We start from the raw sequence: 27366 nt of genomic DNA, 5'->3' as shown, positions 1-27366 counted from the left end.
ACTCTTCCGCCCACATTTCTCTTTCTAAGGAAATGCCTACAGGTGAACAGAGAAAACGGTGACGCTACTGTACTTCTAAGGCAAGAGAGCAGCAGAAAGTCCAGCTGAAGAAATTAAAACAGTTATGTCCAAAGGCTCCTTCCTCATTCACTATGTGTTAATAGACCTCTTTGCATTGACTCATTACTTGTAATTAATCTCCGTCTCTCTTCCACAGCATGTCTTTCATCCTGTCTTCCTTCTCTCACCCCAACCATTCGTGGCAGATAGCCCCGCCCCTCCCTGAGCCTGTTTCTGCCGGAGGTTTCTTCCTGTTAAAAGGGAGTTTTTCCTTCCCGCTGTCACCAAAGTGCTTGCTCATAGCGGGTCATATGATTGTTGGGTCTTTCTCTGCGTGTATTATTGTGGGGTCTACCTTACAAAATAAACCACCTTGAAGCGACTGCTTTTGTGATTTGGCGCTGTATAAATAAAACTGAATTGAACTGGCTGAAATTATAGAAGTTTTGAATATGGTTTCCTCTGAGACACCCACTATGGCTCAAATAAAGGAAATAAATTTGGACATCAAAAGAGATCAGAAACTCAGGGCAGACTGGAATAATGCGACGAAATTAGCCTGTTGCATCCAGCAATGATATGTCATTTTTAATGAAAGATACGATAATTTAAGAGACGACAAAGAACACAGGTTCAAATTAAAAGCCTACACCTTTCAATTGAATATTCAGTTTTCTTTATATTAAATGTAATAATTCTTTTATCATTTAAAATTCAACTGTAATTTTTAGCATTAATAACAATAACAAGGATAATAATACTTCATTTGCTTGTCCAGATGGTCAGAGACACTTAAATTTGTTTGTACAAACAAATTCAGATACAAATATTATAAATGTCTGATGAATGATGATGATGATGAATGTTCATACGCGTAGGTTACACACAGATTTGTGCTTATGGACTATTAGTAAATACTTATTTTATAATTATAATTGTATTATATTAATATTTTAAATCAGTTTCATGTCTTCCAGTTTTGCTTTTACGTTTTGTTACGGAAAGACACTAACAAACTTCTACAACATTCCCTCAGTTGCTATTCTTAATATTCTCAGTTGCCAGTGGTTGCACGGCTTCTATTTTAGACATCAAAGGACCTTGATATCTCTACTGTAGTCCACTTCACGTATGTTACACATTGATGCTGATGGGGACAAACAGACCAGAGGCTGGCAACGAGGCCACCTTGAGGAGAATAGCTGCTAAATTTATATGGGATTTAGTTTATACAACAGATTTATGTTAAAACAGGAGGCATCACTTTAGATTTTATCAGAAGATAAAAATAATGAATTGGTTACGTCGTAAATTAGTCTCATGGTGGTGAACCAAGGAGCAGAGCAGGCAAAAACCAACAGCCATCAGTCTGTTTGGATGCTACAGTGTTATGCCAACAGTGCAGCATCCAAACAGAGAACATTTTTCTTGAGAGGAAAGACAAAGGTGAAGAGAGACTTGCTGCATAATGAGGATGGAACAGAAAAAAAAAAAAGCTTTTGCAGTAAAAAGGCATAAACATGCCATTTTGAAAGAAGTTCATATCAACTGTAACCATAAATTATCTTGGGGATAATTTCTGCATTTCTATGAATGCAGAAGCAGAGAGGTGATTGGAAATAAGCGAGGCAGGGGGAAATTACACAGGATGGAAATTGCAAGTATGAGTCTTATTCACTTAGCCACCTGGACAACCTCCAGCTAATATGAAAGAGCAGCACTGAATCCACCCACAATTTAGGCACTCAATTTAACAATGTTTTGTTATGGGCGTCTAAAAAAAAGACAAGGTCTATCAGTCTATCGGCAGCACTGGCTGTTTCTATCAGCGATGTGCCCTTTTGTTGGCACATGAAAATGGTCCAGAAAGTCTGCCCTCAAGGTCTGCTTTTAATTTTAGACACACCGACAATGTTTTTACTGCCACAGCCAAACAAGCCTCGAGTCTCCTTCACAGCACAATCACAGCACATGCCTCTGAAGCACTACATTACATCAACCCACACACGTCTATCTATCCGCTCACTCCCTGCACAGTTCTCATCTGAAAGTAAACCTCGTAAACAGCTGTATTTACTCGTCTTAAAATCACAGTGTGTTTTATCTAAGTGGGCGCTTTACATGGCAAAATAACATTTCTGGCATCTTAGACTGTCTCTGTATGAACTTGCCTGTCAGCGTTCACTAACAACGCCTGCTGAAGGTAAAACAACAAATGAATTACCCTGAGACAAAACGTCACTCAATCAATCGTTGCATTTGCTCCTGACCTCTCCTCAGTGAGCTCACGTCTACTTTTTGTCTTTTAATGAGTTCAATTCAAATTGAAAACTCGCACGCAACTTTCACCTTGCAGTCTTTAGTGCCTCTGCAGCTCCACCATTCTCCAAAGTGATCACAGTATGCACAACTGAACTTGCAGTAAGCACTTTTTAACAGACTTGAGGCCACAACAGAAGTGCTTTTATAGAATAAAAAATGGAATGGTGTTCGTGTCTACCTGTGACGGAGGAGTCATTGCTGTTCTTGTCGCTGTGGTGGTCGTCCTGTCCATCTGTGTTCTGCTGCGTGTGCTGCAGACTCAGTTTGTGACAAACTTCAAACGCCTGCCCGACTGTCCGAACGATACGCATGGCCTGGCTCTGCGAGGGTGAGGAGACAAAGAAAGACAAATAAATGTAGCTGTGATTCTCAGAGTGTTATCAGCGGCATTTTTGTGTTGACATTTGGTTTTAAAGAAAAATCAAAAACTCTTTGCTGCGTTGCATTTTCTAATCGACTTCATCTAGTGTGACATCTTTCTCCTTAGGCTTCCTCTGACTGGGTTTCTGCAGGTGTTTACCCAGAAACCAATACATGTTTCTGGGTATAAGGCAATGCAAACCCCACCACGAGCCACCAGGGTGATTTTACCAGATAAGACTGAGCCCAGTGTTGGATTCCGACTGGACCCAGAATCACTCTTAGAATATTTCCTGTCTCAGACACAACAAGCCCAGAACACGGGTGTGTAGGTCAGCTGGTGATTCACTCTTACATGGATGTACTGGGCCACACGATGATATCTGATATCACTATGTTAAGAGATCATGATGTTGTTGTGGGGCCATCATTACAACTGACCAATCACATTGTTGTGATGCTTTGCAACTTAAGTGGGGAGGAAAAATACTGAAACTGAATCGTCCTGTAGTGGAAAAAAAATGCAGAGTCACAGAGTCTACATAAGGAAGAGGCAGAGCTACAAAGAAATGAACGGGCTTTCACCCGTGAGACTATGTTTCTACCAATGTACTGTAAATGTGGAATTATTACTCTTGGACTCAGTGGACTTGCTTTCATCCATCTATCTTTGATCCAATTCAGGGAGCCCACCCCAGCTGTCACAGAGTAAGGCTTACATCCTGAACATGTTGCCCGGCTATATCAGTTTTTAAAAAAGAAATGCGTCAGTTACATGTTGTGTTTTCTTTAATTTAAAAAAAAAATAATAATAAAGGTTTAGGTAAAGATTGAAGTTTCCATTTAAACTTTTCATGTCAAGAAGAAGAAAAATTTGACATAAATGACAAAAATGAGACAAAAATGACACATAGTACTCACTAGCTGGAAAGTTTCTGAATAATTTCTCATTACTTTGTGGCTTACATCGCCCGAGGTCTTCAAGATTTATTGGTGGAAAACTGACAAAAAACAACTATAATTCTTAGTGTGCTCATTCTAAGTGTGGTGTGTGTTGTCAACATGTAGACAGTACTGTATAAAGATTTAAAATATCACATCACATTTGACCTCTGACCTCTCCTTTTAGGTTAATAGACTGATCTAAGGTCAAAGTGAGGAGCTATTTAAAACTATGTTTCTTACTGCTATTGCATTAATAAATAGGAATACAGGGAACAATATAGGGGGATTCTTTTGCCTCCAAAAATCATGTCACATGACCTCTGACCTCACTTTTGATTTCACATCTGCATTTCTTTTAAGATGACCCCAAAAATTGTTTATCTTCAAAGAAAATATTGCAAAAGGAAAGAGAATGAGGTGCCCAGTTAATTAGCAATATACAGTAGTATTAGATTATATAATATTATATATGTACCTTATTCATGTTCCGTTATTTACAGGTTAGCCTACTCCTACTATACTATTCCCTTAAAAGTAAATACTGCCCAGAGACTGAGCCGCCTCGGCAGAACTTTGTACTCTCTGAATAATTCTAGTTATTATTATTATTGTATTGTAGATGCAGCTCTTTGTTGCTTTTATTTTTTTGTTTGGTGGGGTGGTGGGGGTGTTTGTATTTCAGCACATTGAGAAATTTCTCCTTTTTCCTCCTTCTAAGGCATTTCAAACAAACAGCAGCCTGTTGTTAAAAAAATATAATCCAAACTCTGAATTTCTACTTTTGACTGGATTTCACTTTACCCGCAGGCACACCGACTTTAGTGCCTCTGCTCATCTCCTCCTTTTTCCTCCTTCGGCCCTGCTCTGAAAAGGCAGGTCAGGCAAAAACAACTTAGATGCTTTCTATCTCCTGTCAGGCATCTGCTCCATCTCCTCACAGTAGAAAGGCGTAAAGGCAGAAAAGATTTCATTGTAAAGCACTCATTCTCAGCTGAATGAGTATAAATGGATGAAGCGTGGCCTAAAAGCCACAACACAATACACACATGACTGAAGGACCAAATCCTTTCTTGCCCTGCTTGTCAACACTGGACTAGTTTGAGGCTGTGTCCTGTAAGTGCTAACAGCATTAGTGCAGGCTCTGTATGGGATCAGAAAACAGTTGATGAGTTAGTGGGTTTTGACAGCAACTGAGCTCCTGGGCTTTGGCCTCAGCCCACAGATGTGTTTCTGTATCAGTAGTAATGTTTGTCTGCAGTCTTCTTACAGCACATTTTATTATTTATTTTTTTAAATTAAATCGACTCGCTTCAGTTTAATTTAGTGCTGATGTTACCATAGTGACCAGCCATCAGGTGGCACAACCAGCAGAAAGAATTTATGACCTCCCAGTGTGTCACATACCTTCTGACCCTTACAGAATCAACAGTCGTGATGACTAAGCTGCCTTGCTGGCATAAAAGCTCCATGAACCTCCACTTTGTTGTGCTCAGTCACCTCACTAAAAGTCACTGACAGCATAAAGCCATTTGAAAACTCTCTCTCTCTCTCAAAAAAAACAAAACACTTTTAAAACCATAGAAATAAAAATTCAAGCCAAACTTTCAATGAAAATGAACATCAGAAATACACTCTGTGCAAGTAAACACCCTGCTGTCAGCTCAAATAGAATACTGAGGTGCAAAATAAGCATTTGGTTTAGCATTGCCTAAGTTTGTTTATTAAAGTGTAAAGTAGCAGGCGTCCCACTCTGTGCTCCCTCTGCATGCCCGAGCTCCTCTCTACACCTCTGAGATCAAACCGAGCCACCCTACAGAGGAAGCTCATTTTGGTTGTATCATTGACCTCATTTTTGTGGCCATATGTGAAGCCCATAAGTGACGGTTGGCACATAATCCGACTGGTTCACCACAACAGTTAAGCTGACCACGTACATGAGCTCATGCTCCATGTTGCGTCAAGATCCCCGGAGAGTTAAATCTTTAGCTAGGGTAACATTTCCGTCAACCACAGAGGAGCATGCCACTGGTTTCTGGCTTCAGATTTGGAGGTTTTGCTACCACCACATTGCATGCTACAGGTTGTTGCAATTAAGGTAGTCAAATCCCATGATCTGTGTAAAGCAGGAGCTTGTTTCCAACCAAGAATATCTGTGCCAAATCATTTCTATTTCCAATTTCAATCATCCTCTGCTTCATCGTCCTTTCAGGAGTTCAATCAGCGTTATTTTATATATAAACTATCAAATCTAATCAAACTATATATCTACAGTTTAATAATACAGTAACACCGCACAATCTAATTTGTAGAGGGATGAAAAACAGAGCTGTCTAAGAATTCTCACAGTGACATGACTAAATAACTTCAGAACCAAACAGAACTAACAGTTTCAACCTCTTAAATGGTAAATATTGCTATGATGAGATTTTAAGAATTCCTAAGGATTTTTATTCACAGTAGTCACGCTAGTTGCAGTGACCAACTGGTAAACTGATCACCCAGAGACTGAGCGTGCAACACACATAGCACCCATACTTCAAAAACATATACAGAAATTCATAGACTGTAATGTAAAAGGTTGAGTAGTTGTTTTGTACTATATAGAAAACTTCTGTATTTGCCAGATCAGCTGTTAAAGCAATGCTTCGCTCCACCTTCATAAAATAATCTAGTGTTTGTTTGTCTTAACACATCTTCCTTATTGGTATTCAGTGACAGTGTCATCAACCAATCAGGGGTCATGAATACAAGTAGCTGATGTTCAAGATTATAGTGATAAAAATGCTAATTAAAAGAGATGCACAGATGTATTCAATTCTGACATCTGCTTTCTCTCTTTTCTAATTTTCTGGAGACGAGTGTTAATATCGTGAGACATCATCGCTCTACGGGCATTAAGAAAGGAAAGAAAAAACTAGTGACCCTTGAAGGCAAAACTCCACTCAGAGCAAAACCTCCAATTTCACCTAATTCTCAACTTTTCTTTTTTTTTTAAACAAGGAAAAAGTTGTTCTGAAAATGATAAATGATGTTATTCAAAAATGTTAAGTATACACTTGCAGGCATCTCACATTTGGAGCAACTCTTGCATCCTTCAGTCATCTTTCCTCCTTGGAGCCGTGGTTCTGTTTTTCCACGCTCTGCCATTCCCATCTTCTTCATTTCCTCCTCCATTATCTCACCCCCACATCATCTCCTCCTTCTCTGTGGACGCCATTCATGTCTTCTCACCCCATGCTGGTCCTCAGACTGACAGTAAACAATCGTGTTTCCCTTTGAAGATGTTTGTTCCACAGGCAGTCATACCGGGGATGAGAGCAGATTCTGGTGTTATTGTACACAGCGAACACAGCAAAGCTCGGCTCCCCTGCCTCACACACCGACGCATTGGAAAACACACAATTGAAAACAATGCTTTATACTTTTTCATTATTTTAGTCCTTTTTTTCCTCCTCTCCAATTCCCCTTTCTTGTAATTGACTCAACAGTTCAACACATTTTTTGTGCTTCTGGCTCAGAAAGATGACTTCCTCGTTCTTAATCCTACTAACAAAACCCCAAATTGGTTCCACTAAATGCTCCCATTAAACAAAAGAGCTAACCTCATTGAACTACTGAAAAAAATGCTTGGGACATGGGCTGCCGCTGGGAGCTCAACAATGATAATACCATACTGAAGTAATAAGGGCAGAGGCAGCAACAATCCAATTCAATTTCAATTCATTTTCATTAATATAACAACTGTTATCTCAAGATGCTTTATACTGTTAGGTAAAAGTCCTGGAGAGAAAACCTCAACAGTCAATCAACCCCCTATTAGGAAGAACTTGATGACGATGGGAAGGAAAAACACCCTTTTAACAGGAAGAATACTTTCTCTGCAGCATACTGGATCAACTCTACAGCTTTTTAAAGAACCTTTCAACAACCTAAATTACAACAATGAGCTGCAGTTGTCCAGCCTAGAAGGAACAATATTTTTCAAGACACTTATAAAAAAAGAAGAAGAAGTCCTAAATCTGTCACCTGACCATGGCCTTTCTATGGCAGCCGGGATAGACTCCAGCCCCTCCTGCAACACTGATGAGGATAAGCGGAAGAAAATGTATGTATGGATGGATGAATATAATAATTTATAACTGAACAGAGATACACAGGTTTCAGGGTTATGGAGAATAAATGTATAAATAGGAGAATTTTTTTAAGGCACTTTGGGGCCAAAACTGACAAAATCAAATCCATCACAGTCTTTCATCTTTGCTAGAGTGAGCAGCAAAGACTGAGGGCACTACACAGGTCAGGTGTCTTTTTTGCAGCATATCAACCAGTTTAATTGCTTCTTTAAGAAGACATCCATATTCCCAGGATCTTAAATATCTATCCTCAAAAGCATCAGGAGCCAGTTCAGGGACTTTAAAACAGCAGTGATGTGAGCACTCCACTTGCTCCAGTTACAGTCTGCCAGAAGTACTTTGTCAGCTGCAATTGTTTTAAAAGCTTCTGGGGGGAGAGTAGAGTGCAATGTGCTGCAGTAGTTAAGTTTAATTGTAATAAAAGTATAGACCCGCTTCTCAGAGTCGCTGGGACAAAAGAAAACTTGAACCTTTTCATGGGGGCTTAAATAACTGATTGCTGCTTTGGTAAGGTCTCCTATGAGACTGAAAAACTGAATAGAAGTCAAAGGACAGAAAAAAAAAGCTTTTTCTTCTTCTGGTCAAATGTGCTTATGGACAATTAAGTGCTTAGACAGTGAGATTAACGTGGAGGAGATTCTCTCTGTTGCTATTCTGTTGAAACTGAACTGGGACAACATCTTAAAGAAGTAAAACCTTGCAAAGTCAAAAGTGCCAAATGTGAAGTCCCTTTCAACAAATACAGTTTTAGCCATTTGTTCAAAGTCTTTAAATATTTTTTTGATGTAATTTGCCCCTTAGTTATGACCGTTGACATTGGCAATGCCAGAAAAAAATGCCCTTGTTCATTTTAAGAGCCAGCTGGGTTAACAAAAAGCTGCATATCATAAATACACAACCATATTTTCCAATTATTCCCAACATCACATTTATAGCATTACTGTACGCTGTTTACCTTTTCAACCAGACTGCAGTCTTTTGGTGTTTGATCCAGACTCAGAAATCTGATAGTCTAACTCAGGGGTGTCCAACTCCAGGCCTCAGGGGCCGGTGTCCTGCAGGCTTTAGATGTGTCCTTGATCCAACACAGCTGATTTAAATGGCTAAATTACCTCCTCAACATGTCTTGAAGTTCTCCAGAGGCCTGGTAATGAACTAATTTGACCCAGGGTGATATCTAAAACCCTTGAGGCCTGGAGTTGGACACCCTTGATCTAACTGGACTTTCCATACAACTATCTATGGCAACTGAACCAAACCACAGACTTTATATTAACAATAGATGTAGCCTCTGGGTCTGAAAAGTATCCTAATTGTCAGTAAACACTTTCCCAATGACTTTATATTCTCAGAACCAAGCTCCAAGTCTTCAACACATGACAACATGCTTTCAGGCTAACACGTCCAACCAATGCTGCCAATCTCAACATGAAAGTATTTTTAGTTGGGTAAACATATATTAACTGGAGAGACACTGGTTTACTTGTGGTTGTTAGGGTATTTAAAAGTAGAACGGATAGCGGAGTCTTTGGCTTTCAGGCCCATCTTTGTGCTTACACAATGCTCTACATTTAATCATTAATTTTTATTAATCTCTGGGTTGTTCGATTGCTAGTGTTTGGGGTTTTACAATATAAATGCTTGCTGTGATGTGGCATTATTTGAACTGAACTGAAGTGAAGTGAACTAAATTGAAGTTAACTGAAAAAAGACATAACTAACTGTTCCTTTTAGGTCCTCTTAATATAGAAACTCCTTGAATGTTCTTAGTGTTATACCACTATGTTCAATGCTGCTTTTAACACAATTTCTTTTTTAACTAACTTTTTATGAAGACACTTGTGCTTTATCTGAACATTTTTTGCCTTCAGCCAATTCTCTAGCTAATCTCCAATTGTGGCAGCTGACAGGATCACTAAAATATCTGTCACTCAAATGCAAAACCTCGATACCCTGCTGGAAAGGCTGCTGCTGCCTATGTTGGACATCTGTCACCATCTCTGTCAAGTCCTCTTTTTTGTCTCCAACTCTATCCCCATCACTTTTCCTCTCTGTCAGTTCAACTAAATAAAAGTGTATCTTTTCCTTATCTTTGCCTTTCTATCCCTTTCTTCTCTACATATCAAGCCTCTGGTGAGCTGGATCTTCCTCAGTGATGATGAGATGAAGTCTGTCCAAAAGTGTGATGCATTATTTATCCTGAATTACCCACAGAGGTTGAGCGGTGCTTTGGCTGTCCACTTGCAAGTCTTGGCACAGACAAAAATAAGGGCCAAATGGGAATATAATATAATCTAGGAAAGAGCAGGGTAAACAAGAGCGGGGGTGGTGAGCAAGGGAATTGCTTGTGATTAAAGAATTGCCACGTATCTCTCTCTTCATATGTCTATTCCTTCTGTGATGACAGTTTCCTCTCGTCCTTCTACAGCTTACGCAGACATTGCTCAGTGTATACAAATCTTCTATAGCATATAAGACAGATCATTTCACTGGCGTATCCTTTAAAGATTTGCATTAGACGCTCTCTGATCACTATAATGATCAGGGCACAGCATAGTCTGATCTTCAAACACTTTGATTGAAATTAGGGGGGGAACAGGAATGAATTATACCATAGTTCTGGCACTGCAGGTGAATATTATGAGAGTGAAATAACTCCTAATCAATGGACAAGTCTCTGTGTGCATGTGAATGCGCTCGAGTATGACAGCATGAAGTGAGCGAAGTGTAAGGAAATTAATTTATAACGTCTCAGTGACTCTTCTGAACCATTAGCTTGCTTTCGAGGCACCACACATGGCTACATCATGCAACCCCCCCCCCCAAACCAGTTTCAATTTCTCCATCTTACTGCTTCTGTCGACCTTTCTTGATTCTTCTTTCTCTCCCCTGTCACCTTTTCTCTCTCCAGGATTTGTTTAAATATCAGTATCTTTTAATTAACTCGCTCTGTGGCAGGAGTGCCAGACAGCATCTGAATGTTCTGGATTCTCCCCTTTCCTCTGTCACTCACTAGACAGTAAACTGGAACATCATCTTGTCGGTGTGAATTTGAGAACATGTAACAAATTCTCAGTCCTAGTTTGTCACATTTTGGCACTTGGGGATGAAACCTTTCCCATCATATTTTAACATGCCATTTCCCAAGACACCAAGACACTGGATCTTGGATTTCAAAGTGAGTAACAGAGGGACATATTTTGTTGCTCTAGCGAGTTTTGACAGCTGGGTACAACTAGGACCTCCACTTCTGCTCTGCATCCACTGCACTGATCCCCTACAGCCAATCTAGGTATTTTGGGATGGGCAAAGACGGGGCAACCGTGCCCTCAGGCCCCTGTAGGCCTGGATCCAGGGTGGGACCCTGGTAACCCTGTTCTGGGCAGGGTAACGCTCCCTTGCTCTCATGCTCTTCAAAAGGGTATTCTGTACTATTTTTGGTCTTGCCAATTCTTTGGGACCAATTTGCTGTTGAAGAAGCTTCCAGGGGCAAGCAGTGAACTCGTGGTTTGGGTTACAAATATAAAATGATAAACAACTGTCAAAGGTTAAACTTTGTCTGCCACAACCTTCTCCTGCTTTCTTGGTTACCATGGTGTAACACGGTTGGACAACGGTTTTGCCCACAGTCGCATCATGCTTGTTTTAGACATTGCAGAACTTGCACTATCCTACGGCACTACCCTGTATACTGGAAAAATGACATTTAAGGGTTGCTTAGTGTGTCACTATGTGAAGCCAAAGGATCCTGACCACATCCTGGGTTGGGAGTGAGAACAACCTCATTAAATCATCAAATAAGCCAGTGAAATGTTTTTTTTAAAAAGGGTAGACTTGTCAAGTTCCATGACAGCTTCAGCGAGCTTACAGGAAGTGCAGAATTATTAGGCAAATGGGTATTTTGTCCACATCATCCTCTTCATGCATGTTGTCTTACTCCAAGCTGTATAGGCTCGAAAGCCTACTACCAATTAAGCATATTAGGTGATGTGCATCTCTGTAATGAGAAGGGGTGTGGTCTAATGACATCAACACCCTATATCAGGTGTGCATAATTATTAGGCAACTTCCTTTCCTTTGGCAAAATGGGTCAAAAGAAATGGTAAATGGCCTGTATTTATATAGCGCTTTACTAGTCCCTAAGGACCCCAAAGCGCTTTACATATCTAGTCATCCACCCATTCACACACACATTCACACACTGGTGATGGCAAGCTACAAGTTAAAAGAAGGACTTGACAGGCTCAGAAAAGTCAAAAATAGTGAGATATCTTGCAGAGGGATGCAGCAGTCTCAAAATTGCAAAGCTTCTGAAGCGTGATCATCGAACAATCAAGCGTTTCATTCAAAATAGTCAACAGGGTCGCAAGAAGCGTGTGGAAAAACCAAGGCGCAAAATAACTGCCCATGAACTGAGAAAAGTCAAGCGTGCAGCTGCCAAGATGCCACTTGCCACCAGTTTGGCCATATTTCAGAGCTGCAACATCACTGGAGTGCCCAAAAGCACAAGGTGTGCAATACTCAGAGACATGGCCAAGGTAAGAAAGGCTGAAAGACGACCACCACTGAACAAGACACACAAGCTGAAACGTCAAGACTGGGCCAAGAAATATCTCAAGACTGATTTTTCTAAGGTTTTATGGACTGATGAAATGAGAGTGAGTCTTGATGGGCCAGATGGATGGGCCCGTGGCTGGATTGGTAAAGGACAGAGAGCTCCAGTCAGACTCAGACGCCAGCAAGGTGGAGGTGGAGTACTGGTTTGGGCTGGTATCATCAAAGATGAGCTTGTGGGGCCTTTTCGGGTTGAGGATGGAGTCAAGCTCAACTCCCAGTCCTACTGCCAGTTTCTGGAAGACACCTTCTTCAAGCAGTGGTACAGGAAGAAGTCTGCATCCTTCAAGAAAAACATGATTGTCATGCAGGACAATGCTCCATCACACGCGTCCAAGTACTCCACAGCGTGGCTGGCAAGAAAGGGTATAAAAGAAGAAAAACTAATGACATGGCCTCCTTGTTCACCTGATCTGAACCCCATTGAGAACCTGTGGTCCATCATCAAATGTGAGATTTACAAGGAGGGAAAACAGTACACCTCTCTGAACAGTGTCTGGGAGGCTGTGGTTGCTGCTGCACGCAATGTTGATGGTGAACAGATCAAAACACTGACAGGATCCATGGATGGCAGGCTTTTGAGTGTCCTTGCAAAGAAAGGTGGCTATATTGGTCGCGGATTTGTTTTTGTTTTGTTTTTGAATGTCAGAAATGTATATTTGTGAATGTGGAGATGTTATATTGGTTTCACTGGTAAAAATAAATAATTGAAATGGGTATATATTTGTTTTTTGTTAAGTTGCCTAATAATTATGCACAGTAATAGTCACCTGCATACACAGATATCCCCCTAAAATAGCTAAAACTAAAAACAAACTAAAAACTACTTCCAAAAACATTCAGCTTTGATATTAATGAGTTTTTTGGGTTCATTGAGAACATGGTTGTTGTTCAATAATAAAATTATTCCTCAAAAATACAACTTGCCTAATAATTCTGCACTCCCTGTATAGCGGTTGTTGTAAATAGCACAAAGCTAAAACACTGGAGAATAAGACAGAGTAATTATGTCAGGACAGCCAGTTGACTTCTGCCTGTGTTTACATTTCAGCAGGGGAATCTAATCATCAATATATAACACGACTGATATGTAGTTTTAGGAAAGGAGTAACTTAAAACAAATGCCCAACCCATTTCCAGTTCTGTTTGATTTGGAACTTTGATTTAGTCGTGCCACTGGTGCAGAAGCAACACAGCTTTAACAGAGAGGAGAGACTACAGCTCAAGACAGAAGGATAATTTCATTGAGATATGGATATTCAATAAAAAGTGCTGAAAGGCTATTAAATCCAATTACCTTCCCCAAGCTGTATCAAGAACAAAGTGAGTCCTTATCATTGAATTGGCCTTATATCATTTTACATCAGCACTCTACAAAGTCAGCGAGGAAACCATTGATTCTTCACTTTAAAGCTAAAATCTACAGTGGCTACATTTAAACACCGTCCACGTAAAAATATACACCCTGCACGCATCTTGTTCTTTAAGACATTTTAGTTTCTAATCTCTTATTTGAAACGGGCAGTACTAGCCCTGTACCTTACCCCAAACTTTCTAATGTAATTAGCCACGAGGGAAAAATCTCCCTCTCAAGAGAAAAGTCTGGCCTTTGCAATCTTCTCCGTCCAAATCTCAATGAGAATTTCATTAAATGAACTCAAGGAACACTTGACACAATAACCACAGCTCTCACTACATCCATTAGCTGGGTAGATAAATTAAAAACACAGAACAACAGCAGGACTCTACATTAAAGCTTGACATGTTATTAGTGAGCTGTAATATATAGAGTCAATTATCAGGTTTAAAAGACCAAAACAAAGTTATCCACATTATGTTTTATGATCCTTATGAGTGCCGTTCTTTATGTTAGGCTTGTTAAAGTGCCCCCGCCTCACTGATGCAGGTATCGCCAAGATTAGACATTAGAGTAATGATACCAACACATGACATGGTCTAAAGCTGGGCTAGCTTCATTAGGATAACCACCAAAATCTTGTGAGACTTGTACTGGGAAAGACCTGTATATTTTACAAAACACTGAAGCTCTAATGGATGACACTGACGACAGCAGTGTAAAGAGAAACTTACTTACAGGAAGGAAGATTAAATCAATATCTGTTTGAAAATAGGAAGAAGCAAATAACGTTTACCACTATTTAGATCATTATATATAAATATATATATGTTTCCTTTTTTGATTATATAATCTAATACAGCGATCCCCCGGGCCTCGGACTGGTACCGGTCCGTGAGTCGTTTGGTACCGGGCCACGAGAGTTGAGGCTCAGGTGTGAAATGTGTGGTTTTCAGTGTTATTTTGTTATCGTTTTTATCGTTAACTCGGTTTTCCTGGGTCTTTTCACGTGTGTTATGAATAAATCTTCTTTTTTCGGTACCGGTACTAGTTTTATTTTGTTGTATTTATCCGCGACACCTTAAAGGCCGGTCCGTGAAAATATTGTCGGGCATAAACCGGTCCGTGGCGCAAAAAAGGTTGGGGACCGCTGATCTAATACATGCAAATTGCACTATAAATAAATATAACCCTAGTTATATTAATATAAACACTTTTATACATTGATCTATAATTATGTAACTAGACTAGACTAAATAATAAACCACTACACTAAATTATCTGTATTCAATGTTCATTAAAACCAGAGAAATATACAACCTCGCCTCATTCATATACTGCTTTAACTGACTGCCATTATTACATATATAACCATATGTAGGCCAGAATATAAAGTTTAAACATATACTTTCTGAAATGTAAAAACTTGTAAAGTAAAAATTATATAGAGGGTTTGATATATTTTAAGCTATTTCAAAAACTTGTTTGCATATCTCAAGCACCACTAGTGACACCATGGAGCAATATCCACCAACAACAAGGCATGGCAGGGGCAGTTGTGTGACGCAGGTGCTGCATTCACTGCTTCAGACTTTCCAAACACTGACAGCTCATGTGAGAGGAGGCTTAAAAATAAGTGGCTGAAAAACTGACCTGAACAGTGATAAGTCAAAACATTTGCCTATTTCTTTTGATTTGCGATAAATAAACCACGCAATCATTGATCACTGTGGCTTCTTATGAATATTGCGTGTGGATTTCCAATATATAATATTCAAAACATGGCTTTTGAAAGGCGTAACACTTTCTGACACCACCTCTTGCTTCTGCTCTTACTTACAGCTGCCTCTTAAATAGAATAGTACCGTCTGTGGATTTGGAGCCAATGTGGCATTCACTGTGTGGATGAACGCTCTTTGCTCCATCACCCACACTTCAATTCTACATAACAGAGACTCGACCATTCATTAGCATCCACTGAACTGCTGATTTGGAGAAGGAGGAGGATGAATGAGAGAGCATAAGTCATAGTAGAGGAGAGACAGAGAGAAGGAGAACCTGCCTAAGTGTTAGAAGTGATCGGCCAGTGAAGCCTTTTTTTATGCCGCTGTGATATAAAGCCAAGCCATTTTCTGACTGCTGGTAGTTAGAAGGAGAATAAAGTCTCCTTAATCATCTTCTTAATCGTCCACTCACAGGTTTCCACTTGCACTCACACAAAACCACACGAATGACATTTTTATTGTATGTTTGACATGGTTACCTTTATTCTTCTCATTATGCCAGAGTGCTTCCTTCTGATTTAGTCTTTTTCAGAGTTTGACGTTATGCTTTCAAACCGTACTCTTAGAATTTTTCATTTTTTAACTTTTTATGGTTTTCACCCTTTTTCACCCTTTGTCCTTCATAAAAGATGTGGTGACACCATCCATGTGATGTGCCTACGTCATTTGTATGTGTGTGAACACCACACACTGACGCCTCAAGGTCACCATCTGGACTTTCTGGTGCCAAAAGGAGTCACATTAAAATCAGGTAGAAATTTAAATTATCAGCTAACAGTAGCATGGGTGCTTAGCAAGCTGGGTCCATACACTGCAATGCACTGGGTGTAAGACACACACACACAAGCATAAACAGTGGTGAGTTATATATAGGGATGGGTACTGGTATCCGGTGCCATTATGGCCATTATGACATAAACGGTAGTAACCAGACGGAAAAGCAGCGCGCATTTCGGTGCTTTTTTTCCCCTGAGATGTCACACACTTTGAATTCTAGCCAATCATTTCACCTTTGCAAGCGTAGTAGGCGGGCCCAGGTACGTACGTTCTTTTAGAGGAGAGCTACAGCTACCGAAGCGGTCAAAAGTCTTGCTGTACTTCACAGCAAAATATGCAAACTCAGCAGCCTGCAACAAGTGCTTTAAGCTGATACTGTGCAAAGGAGGTAACACCTCGATTCTGATGAAACACCTAGCAACGTATAGCATTTTGTTAAAAGCCGAGAAATGCGCCATATTTGATAGCTTGCTGCAAGACCTCACACCGACCACATCTAATGCGGGTGTGGTGCCTGTTATCGGACCCGGAGTTAGCAACATCCCCCAAGAACCCGTGGAGTACAGTCCTGGCCCCTAGCCCTGCCAGTGTAGCAGAAATGATGACGGATGATAATAGCAGCAGCAGCCGTTCTTCTCTGGGTCAGTAGCTTAATGTTGTTCGTGTGTTTACGTTGAGTACGCTAACCACGTTATTAAATTGATGCACGTAAGGTGAACTAGCAAACACCGTCGTAGTTACATGCGGCTGTCTTCTTGTTTGATGGCAGATACTCTCTTCACCCTGGCCAAAAAGGCTAAAATGACCAAAGAAAAAGTGGGAAACAGCTAAACATGAGAGGTTTTTGGACAAAGTTTGTGTTTTTTTTCCATTGATTAAGCACTGCTTCCAGTCAAGAGTGATGCCATATATCCCCTATAGCTGCAGAAAAGGCTAACATTGTTATCTTTTTACAAAAAAACCAGCGAAACATAAGAGGTTTTTGGACAAAGTTTGTGTTCTCCATTCTTTAAGCACCGTTTAAGCACCGGCACCGTTTCAAAAGTACCGGTTTGGTACTGGTATCAGATAAAACCTAAACAATACCCATCCCTAGTTATATACCCACACTGCACTTCACTGTACTAAAACAAATCACAAATGTCTTGGAAGACTTTAAAACTTGTCACAGAATTTTAATATAACTTCAAAGGCACCAACAGCACAAACATTGTCATTAAAAAAATTCCCCCCACCTGCCTTCATTATAGAGGCAGAAATTAGCTTTTGTTCCAGACTGTAAAAATGGTCATTTCTGCTATTAAAAGCAGCAGTTTAACACAGCTACTGAATCTACAGGGACCTTCTTGACTTGTTTTTGCTCAAGTGACTCCTTGAGAAAATGCAATTTTTAACCTGTGTCCTTCATTTTCAGCACTGGCAGATGCATCTTGGCTGTGTGTCTTAATCTAAAAAATAATGTTTTTTCTCAACCATAATCAAACTGAGAAAAGTGATAATAATCCCAGATAAGACCCAGATCATCACCTGCTGGTTCTAAATATATGTTGAGAGTGTTTGTAACGCTTTAGTTTCTATTAAGTTGCTATTGTCAGTAAATGAGAAAACGAAAATAAATAATTGAAAGGCTAATTTTAAAAGGTAGTAGCTGATCACAACAACTCAAACATAACTACATAAAGCAAAGCCAACTGCTAACTTTCCAGAGCAAAAAGACTGATTACACATAAACCAAACTAGTTTACTTAGTTGACTTTATTTCTTTGTACTAATGTGCTTTTTCACAGTGCAGTCTAATGCGGCATCATGCGCCCAGAGGAGAACAACAACAGGTATTTCATTTTTGGTTCTGCCACAGGGAAATGCTTTTTTAAAAACTGTAAAGTTATAAATGTAATCAATATCATCCAGATGTGAACTGTAATAAATTAATTCAAACTGTCAATAAGTTCTCCATTAAAAACAGTCCCTGCCTTTAGTCTCTTCACCCCCAATACACTTTAAAAAGCATTATGTGCCTGCGCGCGCACGCACACACACACACACACACACACACACACACACACACACACACACACACACACACACACACACACACACGCACAGATAAGTTTTCAGTTTAATGGCCTCAGGGCCTTGGTTGCCCAGAGATTTTTGGTATGCGTCACTCTCCATTTTGTATTCTGAACAGAATATGTGTGTGTCTGCGCGTGTGTGTGCGTGTATGTGTGCTCATGTGTCAATGCCAGTCTGTCTGTAAGAGATAATGAGGCAGTGTGCGCTTCACCCAGCTAACCCCTGGACTTAACTATCAAGTCCTCTAAATTGGCAGCTAAAGTGGAAAACTGGGAGCACATTTCCTAACTGTGTCACACTGCTGGACTCTGTTTTAACTTTGTCTCTGCTCAGCACATTTCAGCAGCAACATATCCACCCCAGAAGACCCTCATACTTGTTCCTCACACCAATGCCAGGCCCACAGTGCAAGGAATTATTATTGAGGGACACCAGGGTGTGTCTTTTTTAGTGGTTGTCAGGATGCGACTCAGACAGTGACTAGATTTAAAAGAGAAGGTGGGATTGTTGTGAACGCCACATAACTACCAGACTGTGAAAACATCGGAAATGATGCACTGATCAGTCTTTGTCCATCTTGTAATTATGCAGCAACAAAGTTTGAGGTTGTTTTGACACAAAAACACAAATTCTTTCACTGATCGTTTGAAAAAATAGAGCCCAGCCGATACAGGATTTTTAACACAAATGCAAATACATATATTTGAATACTTAAAAATCTGATATATTGCCCAAAATAATTTTTCTTTAAGTAACACAAAACATAAACAGATTTGTTTATTTTTTATGTTTTGTTATTTACACCTCCTTCCTAAAATATTATGACAATGCAGCTTAAAAATTCTATTGTTGTAAGACACGGATTACTCATTTGCACTTAGCAGGCACATTGCACAGCAATGGGGATATTGCAGAGTGCCCTCTAGTGGACAGACTATGCAACATCAACACTCGTAACATGGTTGAAGGGTGTTTCTTCCATCTCTTCTTTGTAGAAGCTACCTCCAGTTGCCACCTTATTTAGAAGGGCTTATCACAGACGGTCGCTCTGCATGTTGGATTTAGCAGAGTTTTTACATCAGTGCCCCTTTCTGACCCAAACCAGGATCGAACCAGGAATCTTTCATCTGTTAGGCTACGTTCACACTGAAGGTCTTAATGCTCAATTCCGATTTTTTGATCAAATCCGATTTAATTTCTCTGGTTGTTCACACTACAAATAAAATGTGACTGAAAACACGCTCTAGTGTGAGCGGTTCACGGCCCTCAAAGCCGTCCGCATGCGCAAAAGAAGACGTCACAGCTGGCTGACAGCTGGGTTTGTCGCCCAAAACACGGTCAAGCTCATCAAAAAACGGGCAGGTGACTCGACCACGTCCACTTCGTTTGTTTATATCTTTAGCTTCTTTAAACATGGCCCTGAGGCTCTTCACTTTCCTCTGACACTGTAGCCACATTTGCCTGTGCCCTCGTTCAACCATTTCTTTGGCAATGCACTCGAACACAGCTCGGTTACGATACGACCCTTCAAGTTTATCTTGAATAGAATTGTCTCCCCATATGCTAATCAAGTCCAAAACCTCAGTTTCTGTCCATTGAATCGCTCCGTCTCCAGTTTCCGCCACCACGCTTTCTCGTTTGTCTTCTCCAGCGTGGATAATTACCGTCTGTCTTGTGTCAGTGACGTAAAAGACGGATTTAATGCGACATGACCATTCAAACAGCAGTCGCTTTCTAAAACATCAGATATGTATCGGATTCAGTACCACATACGAAAGTGACCCAGGTCGGATTTGAAAATATTGGATTTGTGCCGTTCACACTGTCATACCATGATCGGATATGGGTCGCATAGGGTCAAAAAAGTCGGATCCCCCCCCCAAAAAAAAAAAAAAAAATCACAGAATTTAGAACACCTTAGTTCAGCACCAACAATGTGCCATCATGAGGATGTGAAACATTTGAGATCGCAAGGTATAAGAAATTGTTCCAGGTAATGTTAGATAATGAGAAAACCTTCCTAAGGATAAACTGCATTAAAGGCCCAAAAGAGGTGACTGTTTAAATCATCCATTCATGAGCTCAATCAGTCCACCCTCTTTTGTGGAGCCGTTTCATTGTAAATTACATAAATGAATAAGCTAACAGGGCTAACAGCTAACAGCCAGAAGCAGCCTGCCTAAAAGGTCCAATCTGGCCCATTTGCTGGGTTGGCATAGTGTGAAAGCTGCACAGACGGCGGGGAATGATGTTGGAACCTTTCAATGGATTGCTCCAGAAAGCATTGTTTTGCATAAAAACAGATCAGAGTGATTGTCAGAAGTGGTAATTTCATCTGAACCAGAGATCTGAATCACCATCAGTCTAACATCCTTCTCACTGACAAAGGCATTATCCATGGTCTGCCATACCACACTGAAGGAGGGGGCTTAAGCCAACTTGGGAGTGTGTTTTGTGAATACATTTTTTGCTTCATAGGATTTTCCGGCCCAGCTGACTTGAGATCAAATTGGGAATTAACAAAAACAAATCCGACCCCTCTAGTGTATTCTAATTACACATCACAGCTGATTAATAAAGGAAATAAAATGTGAGCCTTGCAGGTGAAACAGAAGATTCACACAGGGTATTATGAGATATTAGTTAGGAGGACTGAACTGGGCTGTAAAAGTGCGGAGGATTGAGAAATACACGGTGTGGAAAAAAGTATTTTCCTCTTTCCTGATTTTCTTTCACTTGTCACAGATACATGTTTCAGATCAAAAAAATTCTAATATCAGACAAAGACAGCCCAACTAAATACAGAATGCAGTTTAGAAATGATGAGTTCATTTATAAAGGCAGCCAAACCTACCTGGACCTGTGTGAAAAAAACTGATAAGTCATTAATTAAGTGGGATTAACCACATTTACAGGATAGATGAGTTCATTTTCACTAAACTCGCCCAGACCTGATTACTGCCAGACATGTTGAATCAAGAAATCACATTCATAAAAGGAACGTCCTACCAACAGTCAACATGGCAGTCAAATGCCTTAAATTGGCCGTTCATGCTGGACTTGAATTACCTTTTCATAAAGGGCAAGATAGATGTGGATAGTTTTCCCACATCATCATTTAAAATTTGCATTCTGCATTTAATCCGGTTATCTTTGTCCAATATTAAAATTGGCTTGATGATCTGAAACATGTAAATGTGGCAAAAAAATAAAATAAAATCAGTAAAAGGTGCAAAGACTTTTTCATAGCACGGTACGGCATTTCTTCGTCTCTGCAGATCAGATGCAGTGATGAAAACTTCTACAGATAAGAAAGACTGCAGACACACAAGCACTAAAAAGTACCTCAGTGGTTTGAGATACAGCCATTTAAGAACACATTATTCGTATGACTCATTCTAGGTTGAAGCCCATCCTCTCTGCTGCTCCTTTTGAAAAAAAAATCAGAAAAGACATCATGCAAATCTAAATTGGGAAGAACTCGAAATCATAAACAACCCAAACAAAGCAGAATCTGGTTAGCAGAACAAGGTTAAGAAAAAAAAGTCTCATTAGTTGGTTTTTAAGAAACTGAGTATGAAGAGGTTGGCATGAAGCAACTTGCTCACTGGCAGTTCAGCTCTACTTATCAGCGGAGTGTGTCCAAACACATTTTCAGGTTTTACCATACTCACCATAATCAGTTATGTGAAGCATAGCAGATTTTAATGGCTGCCCACTTGCCGGTCAAGAACTACCTTTTAAATTTAACTTGCTGCTTTTAAAGTCCTTCATGGCCTGGCCCCAGATTATATACTTGAACTGTTGCCCCAGAACCAGCCAGAGCACAGCCTGCCACGCAGGAAACTCTTGCCCGTTAACTACAAAAGGTGAATTACAGTGGACAGTATCTTCAATTAAATACCTTTAAAAGACGTATTGATTAAGCAAGACTTTCTCATAAATTCCTTTGTATTGTCACTCTTCACCTCTTAGTGACATTTTATTGTGGTGTTGGTGTTGTACTTGAGGCTTACATGAACCATTTTAAACAATTTAGACAAGTAACTCTTTGAACTCTTGCATTTCCCCCCGCCTATGTGATTATATTATGTGTTTTTGTAAATTCATTTGTAACTTTGGTGTTGAAAATCCTCTATGAGCAAGCACTTGTGATGGTGGGAAGGAAAAACTCCCTTTTAACAGGAAGAAATCTCCAGCAGAATCGGGCTCAGGGAGGGACAGCCAACTGTCGCGACCAGCTGGAGTGGAAGGAAACGACAAAATAAAAGAAAGAGAGCACAAGGAGACAGACTAGGAGAAGACAAAAGTGTAATGACATGCTGTCATTAAATAGTGGTATAGGTGAGTGGAAATGATGCAGAAATGACTGTGATGCTTATTGTATCATACGGTCACAGAAAGTCCCACAGCAGTCTGAGCCTATATCAGCATAACTAAGGGATTATTCAGGGTCACCTGATCCAGCCCTAAATCTAAGCTTTATCAAAAAGGAACAATTTGAAGCCTAATCTTAAAAGTAGAGAGGGTGCCTGTCTCCTGAATCCAAGCTGGGAGCTAGTTCTACAGGACATGACAGCTGAAGGCTCTGCTGTTTCTAATTTTAGCAGTATTTCAAAGATGAAAGAAAGCAGCCCTACATATTTGTTTAATACATGCACTGAAGAACACATCTTGATCAAAAATGACAAGATTCCTCACAGTGTTGCTAGAGGCCAAGGTAATGCCATCCTTTGTAAGTTTCTAAGTATCTGGTTAGACATCATGCTTCCAAGATTTTTAGGGCCTAATCTTTCTCTGAAATCAGGAGAAGAAAATGACTTTACATCCAGGCCTTTAAATCTTTAAGACGTGACTGCAGTTTAACTAATTGTCTTATATTATCTGCCTTCGTAGATAAACACAGCTGGGTATCATCTGCAGAGAACCGAAAATGTATGCAGTGTTTTCTTGTAATATTGCCCAAAGATTTAAGCACTGTAGTACTGGTCCTCATTCCTGGGGAACTCTTTGACTAACGTTTGTAAAACGAAGGCTCCACATTTACACAAATCACAATCTGTCTGAGAGATATGAATCAAGTGACTTAGCTCAATTCCTTAAATACCAACATCGTATTCTAGTCTCTCTGGTTAAAATTTGAGCCTTAAGTAGGCTTTCATACTATATTTATAATTGTGACTAAAAGTTTTTTATAGTAAAAGATTTAGATCTAATAGAAGGTTAGTTTGAAACCATGTAACCATGCAATGTGTGGTTTGTTATACAGCCTTGGTACTAGTTCTAGAATATCTGTATCTGGATGAGCGATATTTTTACAAAAACATCTGAATGGTGACTCCCAATATTTTTTTTATTTCAAATTAATTTTCAGTATTTCAAATGAATATGCATTTATGAAGTGAAAACAAGAAGAAGATAAATCCCAAAAAACTCACAACCGGATCACAACTTTTTGATTAATCTTGCTAATAGATCCCCCCCCCCCCAAAAAAAACCCCTCAAAATAAATAAATAATTACTTCTTAACATAAGACAGCCAGTCCTCAGTGTACAACTTTTGTCCTTGTGTTGTTTTATAGCAACCACATAACGTATTGCTTTCTGTTGTTGTTCAGTTGTTTAAAACAAATTTATGAGATGATGTCTAAAGCAGAGCTGTAGGTGTACGGCTTCAGTTAAGTGAATCTATCCAACTCATCAAGGGCATGTAACAAGTGACATTAAAACGGAGCTTCTCTCTGTCTTACCTTCTTCTTGGACTTGAACACATTACAGCGGAACACATTGCTCTGTCCATCTCTGGCAATGTAGCTGAAGATCTTCAAATCTTGAGAGTCATGAGACACGTAGAAGATCCTAAAAGAAAAGAAAATAGGTCAGAAACTAAAAAAGTGAATGAGATGCAAAACAACAACAAAACCTGGCAAGCTTTCAAAATGCATCTTAAGATGCAAAATGGGAAACAAGCCTATTTCTCTGGGATTTGAATGTGACAAATATAAACATGATTTTGTTTTAATCCAAAAGGAAAGACATCAAACTGTAGATTTTAGATGGAAAAAGAAGCTGAGAAAGCTGTGATGGGGGTAGGACTATTTAAATAAATGACAGGTGCAAGCTCTTTTCAAAACTTCAGTTTTATTTATGTTATACTGCAAAAATGTCAGAAAGTCAGGTGAACTTAAAATCCAAGTAAAAGAAAATGCTTCAAATAACAACAGTGATATATTCCAGTGCACGCAGGAGACGGGGGCGTTAATACCATTCTAACAAAAAAAAAAATACTCTGTGTGAAAGAGGATATAGGGAGGAACTAAGTTTGAGTCAAAAATAGAGTTGTGTTAGTAGGGAGAGATTGTGCGCAGCCAACAGTGACAAACTGTACAATACCCTGCAGAGGAGGTAAATAGCAAGAGACAACTCTGGGAGTACAAAGGCAGCGCAAAACGCCTAAACAATAACCTGTAGGCGCGAGAGCACTGTATGAGTTAACCCCCACTGTGGATCTAATTCATGATGACAAAAGAAAAAAGCTGGAGGGGTAAAGAGATGCCGATGATGATAAGGTGGCAAGAAAATTGGGAAACTGTCATATTTTGAAATGATATGAATGCTCACACGTAAGAATCCACTGAAAATAAGAAATTACTCCACTTAATGCCATTTCCAACTGATGACACCTGCATTGTTTGCCTATCTGTATTTTACCAACTTACAAAAAGTTCTAATTTTTAAGTATATTATGTAAGCACCTTGGTACTTGGGTTATGTTTTAAGTAGTGTGATCATATTCATTTCCCCACTATAGTTAGGATTATGTGTCTCAGGTTAAACTGATTGAGTTTTGAGTTTAACAGTCTGACATCTCTTCTGCAATCTGCAGTCTTTTAGAAAGGCCAGTACCTCTGGTTTCACAAACACTTCCTGTCCTGCAGAAGTTTGTGGAAACAAGGCTCTTAGAACTGACCTCAATAAAAGGTTTTTGTGATGAGTTTTTAGGTTTAGTTACTCAATTCAGGTCATAGTGAATCAAATATTAAGTCAATTTTGTAAATTTTGGCCATTGTCAAGCGTCAGGAGGATTATGCAAGATATGCTCGCTGCACAAACCAGTGAGTGACATTGTACTGGTCTTTTATATCGTCTATGGCTTTTACCTGGGCAAAGCTGTAAAGGCTGCCATGATTCAGCTGGGCATAGGACTTTTTTTCTAAGACCTTTCTAGGCCTGGTTTCGTATAGATTAAGACTCTGTCCTTCATTTATGTGATTTTTATTGCCCTCGTTTGTACAGCTCTTCTACCTTTAAATGTGCCTTCAGTACCATATGCACTGTATCTTTGTGTTTTTGAGCATAGTCCAATGTGTGGTTGGATTTTGACAGAAGAGGAATCTGAGGCCATTTGTTGATTAACAGTAAACTTGAAATATAACCGCAAAAAGTGGCGAAATCCTCAGGCAAAACGGCGCCCTAATTGGCCAATTAGCACCATATTAAGGAACCTGCAAGGTTGCTTGGGGTAATTTATCATAGCGAGACAACGGACAACCAGGGAAGAACAAGGAATTAGGTGAAGATTATGCAAATGATCCTGCTGCCTATGTGTGAGTATGTTACTGTACAAGGTGGCTTTGTGTTTGTGTGTGTGTGTGTGTGTGTGTATATGTGTGTTTGCCTACCAGTAATATTGTAGGGTCTGATCTACCCACTCTGTGACATTTTTGTGGTATTTATTTTGGCTTTTTTCTCTGGGAGCCACACTAGCTGAAGTTCTTGTGTTATAGATTGTGTCTTTGTCTGCTCAGCAGACTCTCAAAATACCACACACACACACACACACACACACACACACACACACACACACACACACACACACACACACACACGAGCTCGCACATGAATGCACTGATTTCAGATCCAACGTGCTGCTGTAAAAGTCAACTTATAAGTGATGCATGAAATCATCTACAAGATTGTCATTTTTAGTTTTTAAACACATTAGGTTTACTTTCATACATTTATTTATTTTTGAATAACAAAAAGCCTGCTCTCAGTTCCAGAGAGCAGGAAAGGCAATACGAATTCAAATACAAGTTTAGTCATCATCTTGCACATATATTTGTTGTGAAGGGCTCATAAATAATGAGAACCAATTCAGTCCCCCATGTTTCCTGATCCACTTTGGTGTATTATGCCTTTGGTTTTCAATGACTCCATTAGCTATAATGACAGTGCACTTATCAAGGACCATCATACAGACTGTAAACAAGCCAGCAGTGTGGCTGCCACTGTGTTTTTAGGTAAAAGAAAAAGTGTAGACATTTACATATGTAATGTGACTACAGCAGGCTTAAGCCTCCGTTAAGATAAATCATTTCATGTTTATGGAGACATTTATGTGATAAATCTCTCTGCTGGCTTCTTATGTCTTACTGTGAAAATTGCTGGTTTATTTATGACTTACAATCATGTCTTATTCTAGAACTGCGTGTTTCTTGCCCTGCTGGACTTCTGAAATTCCAATTGAATTACAAACAAAAACAGTGGAATTTGATCATACATTCCTATAAAATTCCTCTAAGGCAGAAATCTGCACATTATTAATACTTATACCAAACATTCCAGCTGGATTCCTGCATGTTTCTACACACAGCATTCATCACCAGATTGACCCAAAGGTATTTCCCATAAACACAGTAAAGGCCAATGAATTGAATTCTGACTATTTCCTGGATTATGAGGTGATTAAAACAAAACTACAATGTACCAAAAAAAATCAAAGAAAAATTATGAATTTGGCCCAGAATCCAGATTCTGATTAATATAAAATATATTGTGTTAGTGTAACTAATAAACTAAGGACGTTTCAGGAAGCTGTCTACTCTACTAGAAACTTTAAAAGGAGACAGAACACTAGTAGAGGCTCCTCTTAAGA

The 27366-nt window shown here is 39.6% G+C and overlaps 1 protein-coding gene across 4 annotated transcripts in view; it reads right to left on the bottom strand.

Annotated features, from left to right (window-relative positions):
- LOC120742865 (carboxyl-terminal PDZ ligand of neuronal nitric oxide synthase protein-like) overlaps positions 1-27366 on the bottom strand; it is a 228495-nt gene that overhangs the window by 81854 nt on the left and 119275 nt on the right. For all 4 annotated transcript variants that reach the window (XM_040046334.1, XM_040046333.1, XM_040046335.1 and 1 more), the window contains exons 5-6: positions 24179-24287; positions 2561-2702 (exon numbers count right to left, since the gene is read on the bottom strand). In XM_040046334.1, the coding sequence (XP_039902268.1) occupies positions 2561-2702; positions 24179-24287 (251 nt within the window). The remainder of the gene's footprint in view (positions 1-2560; positions 2703-24178; positions 24288-27366) is intronic.

The sequence above is a fragment of the Simochromis diagramma genome, unplaced genomic scaffold, assembly GCF_900408965.1.
Source record: "Simochromis diagramma unplaced genomic scaffold, fSimDia1.1 OVJJ01000553.1, whole genome shotgun sequence".
Classification (NCBI taxonomy): domain Eukaryota; kingdom Metazoa; phylum Chordata; class Actinopteri; order Cichliformes; family Cichlidae; genus Simochromis; species Simochromis diagramma.
The sequence above is the reverse complement of the archived record's forward strand: the minus strand, read 5'-3'. Positions and strand labels throughout refer to the sequence as shown.